General features: G+C 36.4%; 1 protein-coding gene across 2 annotated transcripts in view; it reads right to left on the reverse strand.

The window, feature by feature from the left end:
* abca2 (ATP-binding cassette, sub-family A (ABC1), member 2) overlaps positions 1-5,857 on the reverse strand; it is a 128,311-nt gene extending 122,454 nt beyond the window's left edge. For both annotated transcript variants that reach the window (XM_056457756.1, XM_056457755.1), the window contains exon 1: positions 5,231-5,857. In XM_056457756.1, the coding sequence (XP_056313731.1) occupies positions 5,231-5,296 (66 nt within the window). In that variant the 5' untranslated portion in view covers positions 5,297-5,857. The remainder of the gene's footprint in view (positions 1-5,230) is intronic.
* Positions 5,858-7,167: the final 1,310 nt, after the last annotated feature.

A 7,167-nucleotide genomic window follows, 5' to 3' on the forward strand; every position in this document is an offset into this window, starting at 1 on the left:
TTTTTGTAGTTTCAAGAAGCCTCTTATATGGAGAATGAAGTAGAATGTATTGCTCATGTGTGATTTCTTCCCAGACTTCAACAGAGTATTTCTAATATTGATGATTCTATCAGTCTCACCTATCAACTTTGATTTTTGATTCTTATTTTCTATTAGATTCAAGTCAGGTGATTGGCTGGAACATTCCATCAGCTTTATTTTCTTTTTCTTAAAACCAGTTGAGCGTTTCCTTGGTTTGCTTGGGATGACTGTCTTTCTGAAATGTCCACCCTGGTAATGTAGGTGTAGGGACTAAAGCAGCTAATACATTTACACTGACAAGGGGCAGGGCTGCTTTCTGAGAGATTTCAGATGCTGTCTGAGCTTTTCTTATTGTGATCAATACTTTTTCCATGCTTTATTTCACTTTACATTGCCAGCAGCTAGCTCTCTGCATCTCTCACATGGTCGTCCACTAAAGCTAAGCAGTCAGTACCTGGATGTGAAGAGGGCTCTATACTGCTCAGTGAGTGCCGTCTTTCGGATGAGACATTAAACCGAGATCCTGACTCTCTGGTGTTAAAAATTCCAGGATGTCCTTCAAAAAGAGTAGGGGTTTAACAGCATCCCTGGCATCTTGGCCAAATTTACCCACTGGCCTCTGTCCATCATGGCCTCCTAACCATCCCCATATCATAATTGGCTTCATCACTCTGTCTCCACTCCACTAATTAGCTGGTGTGTGGTGTGCGGTCTGGCGCAATATGGCTGCCACCGTGTCATGAGGAGATTCCCCCCAATGTTTAAAGAGCTTTGAGTGTCCAGAAAAGCGCTATAGAAATGTAAGGAATTATTATTATTATTACATTACATAACAGTTTTGCTTTGTTTATATATATATATATATATATATATATATATATATATATATATATATATATATATATATATATATATATATATATATATATATATATATATATATATATATATATATCAGGGTTCTGCCAGCAACTTTTTAACACCCAGTTTTTTGAAGTGAGTGTGAAAGGAATAAAAGACGGAATAAAAGTAACCTAACCATAACAATGAAACAATAAAAAAAAAGGTACAAATAATATTGATAAATGGAAACAAAAATTTAAAATGACAAACACAAATCCTTGATATTGCACAATTTGGACATAAAAATCCCTGAATTTAAATGTCTGGAACAGACCTTAAAACCAAAATTTTCCATATTACCAATGCTGTTTCTCTTTGATATTAATTTGTCTATTAATGCTTCTGAAGCAGCAGATGCCATTATCCCACTTGTCCGTGCTTTCCTGTTTGTTTGTTTTTTTATTGTTGGAGTCTAGCATGGTTCGATTGCGCAATTTAGATTGGGCAGAATGAAAGTTTGCTCACTCAATTGGCTAGTAAGACTGTCACACACAGATGGCAGTAACGCATTTGCTCTGAGGGGGGAAATTAAATAATATTCCTATAATATTCAAATATATTCCTACTGTTGACATGTCAGCACGCCAGTGACCTGCTGAGCCAGTGCTTGTGCAACAATATCCGCATCGCTTTGATCAGATGCTTTCTTAACTGCTGATTTCTCACTGCTGTCATTTTTGTTGTCAAATATTGTAATGACGGGTAAAGAATTGAGCTTAGTGTAAAATGATTTGAAAAAACAATTCTGCCTCGATTCAAAGATTTTCAAACTGCATCACTCAACTCTCCTGAATCAATTCTGAGCGTAGTTTTTAACAGCAGAACAGCGAAATCACAAACACACTTGTGAAAGAGCTGACAGCATTTACCACAGACATATCAGCGGTGAGTAACCAACAAAGGCAGGCAGCCAGTGGAGAGCTGAACTCACTGGACCTCATTCATTTAGCATCCACAGGACAGAGCAGGCAGAACCTTTTGCTGACTAGCCACTTCACAGGGTCCCATCAATCTACGAAGCCTTCAAACTCCCCCTAATGTGGCCCAATGTGATCAAACCAGCCCACTGACGTAGCTGTTACTATTCTTACTGGGGCGATCCTTTCCTCCGGGGAGCCTGACGTCTGCTGCAAACGTGAGCTATTGTAAAATGCGGCTGCTTCTAAAAATAACATAACGGAGCAACGAGGCTCATAAAGATAGGAACAATGCTTAGTAATTAAGTATCTTCTGGAGGTCAAAACGCTGCTCAAAGCAGTGTGTTTTATTTCCTAATTGAGTGTTAGGTCAGGGCTCTTGAGGGCCACTACTCTTCAAAACCAGATTCAGTTAAGCTGATATGATATAGATAAGGATTAGGTTACAAGCATTCCTCAAATGTAGCTGCAATAAAAAAAATGACATACCTTTTTTTTTTACTTTATATCACTCATAGAAACTCCAGGTCATGAGTGTGTTTGCATTCAAATAACTCTCAAATTAATACTTGTATTAGTAACACTTTACAATAAGGTTGCAATGTTTCTCAACCACATTCCTGGAGGACCACCAGCTCTGCACATTTTCCATGTCTCCTTAAACAAACACACCTGATTCAGATCATCAGCTCATTAGCAGAGACTGAGAGACCTGTAATGGGTGTGACAGATAAGACATACAAAACATGCAGTGTTGGTGGTCCTCCAAGGACATGGTTGAGAAACACTAAGTTAATTTACTTGATAGCCTGAACAAACAATGAATAATACATTTATTACAGTATTTATTCATCTTTGTTAACATTAGTTAATAGAAATATAGCTTTTCACTATTAGTTCATATTAACTCGCAGTGCATTAGTTAGCATGAATTTGGATATTAATAATGCATTAGTAAATGTTGCACTACATTAATAAATGCTGTTCTTGTTAGTATACATTAACAAACCTTTACTAATGATACCTCATTGTAAAGTGTGATCCTAATATGCAATATACAAGTAAAGTAATAACATCTAAATGATTATGAAATCATAAAACACAGTTCAGTTCATTTGTATCCTTGTTCTTTTATCTATGCTTGTAATTTGCTTGATATATTTTATGTGGTTGCACTTCCCTAAAAAATAAAAAAATCACCCCAATCACTCTAAAATAATGAATTTATTCCAGATAGAGTTATTCAAGTCTTATGGTGAATCTGTTTTCATAATGCAAATATACTCACGCTTTAAAATACAGTTCCTTTATTGACATTTAGGGTTCAATAAAGACCATTTACTGTTTTTACAGTGCACAATTATAGTGGAAAATGTTCAGTAGATTAATACAATGATTCTAACTCTATCAAAAAAGGGTTCTTTTAGGAATAAAACATCACAGTCAGTTTTTCCCAATATCACATAGCCCTACTCGGGATTGAAATTAAAGGTAGTAATGTTTAGTTTCACAGACTAATTGTTTTGCTTCATAACATCTCAATCTCTAAAAGCTATGGTATTAATTTTTATTCTTCTGTGTGTGTGTGTGTGTGTGTGTGTGTGTGTGTGTGTGTGTGTGTGTGCGTGCGTGTGTGTGTGCGTGTGTGTGTGTGTGTGTGTGTGTGTGTGTGTATATATTTATATTTCTTTTCGGCTTAGTCCCTTTATTAATCTGGGGTTGCCACAGCGGAATTAACTGCCAACTTATCCAGCACATGTTTTACGCAGCGGATGCCCTTCCAGCCGCAACCCATTGCTGGGAAAAAAAAATTATATATATATATTTCCAACTCTTCCACTTTCCACTTGCTGCTTTGCATTTTATGAATGAAGGACCATGGTTTCAAGTCTCCTATTTCTATAATGGCCTGAGGGAGTGTAAATTTACATCATGAACTATCTCTTAAAGGGCTTTGTTGCAATCCGCTTGTTAAGTCATGGCATATGGAATACTGTTTCCGGGTCCAAGCCGATACTTATTTGAATTGAGAAAATATTTGTTTATGACCACTTTTGGTCATATCACACATGAATTTTATATGAAATCATGGTGTACACAACAGTCTCTGGACTTGCTGCATCACTGACACCAATATTTGGACAATTTATTAAAAATTCATCACTTTCTAGCCATCATATATTAGAAATGGATGTTTACATTGTGATCATGATTTTTGAAAGCATTACATCACTTTGTAAATGTTTATTATTACCATTTGTTAATACTCCCGATAAAGTTTGATAGAGTGATTGGACCTGGAAGCCGCTTTATGTGACATCACACTTAAGTGGATTTCAACCTATGCCAATTAAAGAGATAGTTCACCCAAAAATGAAAATTTACTCACTATTTGCTCACTCTCATGTGGTTCCAAACCTTTATGGGTTCCTTTATTCCTTTGAATGTTAAATATGTTATTTTGTTGAAAGCTGAAAACCTGTAACGAATGACTTCTATAGTAGAGATAAAAAAAAAAAATACCATGGAAGTCAGTGGTTGCAGAATTCCAGCTTTCCTCATGACAACATGTATGGAACAAGTAAATAGTGAGTAAATAACAAAATTACATTTTTAGGTGAACTATCCCTTATGCATCTGGAACACTGCGCTTTCTCTTCCCATTAGATATACAGGCAGGCTACTGGTGTTATACTATGTGTAATTACTATGAATTACACAGCTCTAATTTACCACAGTTTTTATTCAGAGCCAAATAGTGTACACATCTCAGTACAGTACCTCAGTCCCTTGAGCTCCAGGACCATGATGTTTCCCTTTTAGTAGCTACTAATATCATATGCAAAATACGTGGCTTTTATCAAGCTTGTTTAGGAGCATCTGAACGTCATGGGTGGGGCTAAACTTGATCTAGTCTGATACCCATCAGAGATAAAATGATCATTTTCTCAACATCATCAGCAGCTGACAATCTATCACCCATGCTAACAGGTTGTTTAGCGATAGCTCAACTTGAGATGTGTGGAGATGACCGTCGAACTAACAGGTTGTTCAGTCAACAACCTGTTAGTTTCCTAAACAACCTGTTAGTAGGTTGGCCAAAGACTGTCAACACAACTTCCTTTAAAACAAACGGTTCCGCCCACGATATTTCATAAGACGTAGAAATTGTAACATATGTAAAATAAAATAAAATAGATCGTACCGAAATTGTATCAATATAGCCATGTAAATGTTATTATTACTGGCTGTATGTTTTGCAACACCTCAATCCGTGACTGACACCGCCTGCTCGTGCATCTCTAGCGACATGTTCAAATCAAAAACCCATCAAGGCCTGAATTAAAATAGAAAAAGCACGAGATACGTGTAAACAAAGGCACTCTTACCGGTCCTCTCCGCTTTAAAGTCACGTTCTTCCACAGGAGAAGGTGTAGCTGGTGAAGAAATCCCATTTTCAATGAGTTGGAGAATGAAGTCGCAAATTATAATCTATTCATCACAGTGTTGTTGTTGTTGTTTCGAAATTCCGCTTCATCTGCATTTTGTCCTCCCCGGCGTGTGACAAAGCCAAACATCCTGAAATAAGAGGGCTGGGTTTGTGAACAAAATGCTCTTTAGGTAGCAGCAGATATAGATATTCGCATCTCATTGAGCAGTGGGCGGAGAGACTCCTGTCAGCTTCAGCCAAACGCAGCGAACGAACCTTTCTTATTGCTAGAGTAACTTGAGCGCATCGAGCGCGCGACCGATGTGTCAAGTAGATCAGATGTGATTTTTATGGTAATCTAGCGGCTGCCTCAGCTGGATTACTGATGCGCTGCTGAATCCTCATCATTCTGCGACGCCTGGCTATTTATAGAAACTCCATCGATGTGAGAATATTTTAATCTCTCCATTTTTAGCGTTTTCTTCTGGGATTGAGGTCATTTCTTCAAGCTGGACAGATTCATGGAGATCGCATTTTTTATTTGTGGCTCTCGTGGACTGCATTAAGTCTGTGATCACTGATCGGAGAACTGTGTGCTATTATATCGAGTTACCCTTGAAAAGAGTTGGGAGTGAGAAATAAAAGCGAATAGCGCCCTCTGCCGAATGGCACGGGTTTCAACAGTATGCTGTTGGGGGAGCTCGAGTAATCAGTTAATACAGGCATCACGATTTGTTAAAAAATAGACATTTAATTCACGTTCATAGGCCTAGTTCAACCATTACACACGCATCAAGGCCAGAGATGTTCTGGAGCATTAACTGAGAGATTATAATATTACCAGAGATAGTGTTAGTGATGTGTGTAGTTTAGCAAATTGATCTTTTGAATTAATCTTTCTCTTTAACTCTACTCATAGTAGGCAGAGCTTTGCAAAGTAGGCTTTCATCACAATTTTATAGGAAAAGGTAGTAACTTTCAAATCTTGACAAATTTATTTTCTTGTACACATTATCTGGTGTGCTATTGCATCTCTAGCATACTTTGTGAGCTCTTCAGTAGTTCATATGATGACAAACCAGACTTCATTTACCCACTGGAAAGGATATTTACGCAGTCCCAACCATTTATATATTGTCCTCTATTTTATTCACCATATAGAAAACAGCTACATTTTAATCAAGGGACCAATTCCAACCATTAGCATATTTGATGGGAGGGACAACAGATTTCAGGGCTCATTCAATTGGACAGAAAAATTTATTACATTTCACATAGTTTCTAAAATAGAATAAAAAAATATTTAAAAAAAGTAAAATTATATTTACATGAAATTAAATGTTTTCAGCATTAAATGTTTTCAGTGCTTTTTTGTTTTATGATTGTTCTAAAAGATTTATATATACCCTGAAGTCATTCACAAAATGGGTAAAGTTTGGTTTACATTGAGCCCACTTTTTCTTATGTATATGGTATTTTCCTAACAGCATAAACAAATTATATAAAAATATTATATTGTCCTTTACAGTTCAGGTTCTCATTATCAGAATAAAACAATACATCAAATAAACCAATTTCTATCTTATACTCCATTTTTAATTGAACAGAAAACTTCACGAGAAACTGAAGTGCAAGGTGATGTCATTAAAATCCATATTAACCCTTGTGCACTGCTCAAATTTACTACCCTTATGTTATGTTAGGCATGAAGACATCCACTAAATTGAAAAAAATATATATATTTTGCAGAAATCTGTTAATCTACCTTAATCCTTAATCCTGATCAAATATACTAAATATGCCAAGTTCACAAATGATGTCACTGAACACACAAAATGACATATTTTCAATATAATGTTTGGGCATTATCCCTTCCTGAGTATTTTTGACCATTGG

Source organism: Danio aesculapii, chromosome 5 (genome assembly GCF_903798145.1).
Source record: "Danio aesculapii chromosome 5, fDanAes4.1, whole genome shotgun sequence".
Taxonomy (NCBI): domain Eukaryota; kingdom Metazoa; phylum Chordata; class Actinopteri; order Cypriniformes; family Danionidae; genus Danio; species Danio aesculapii.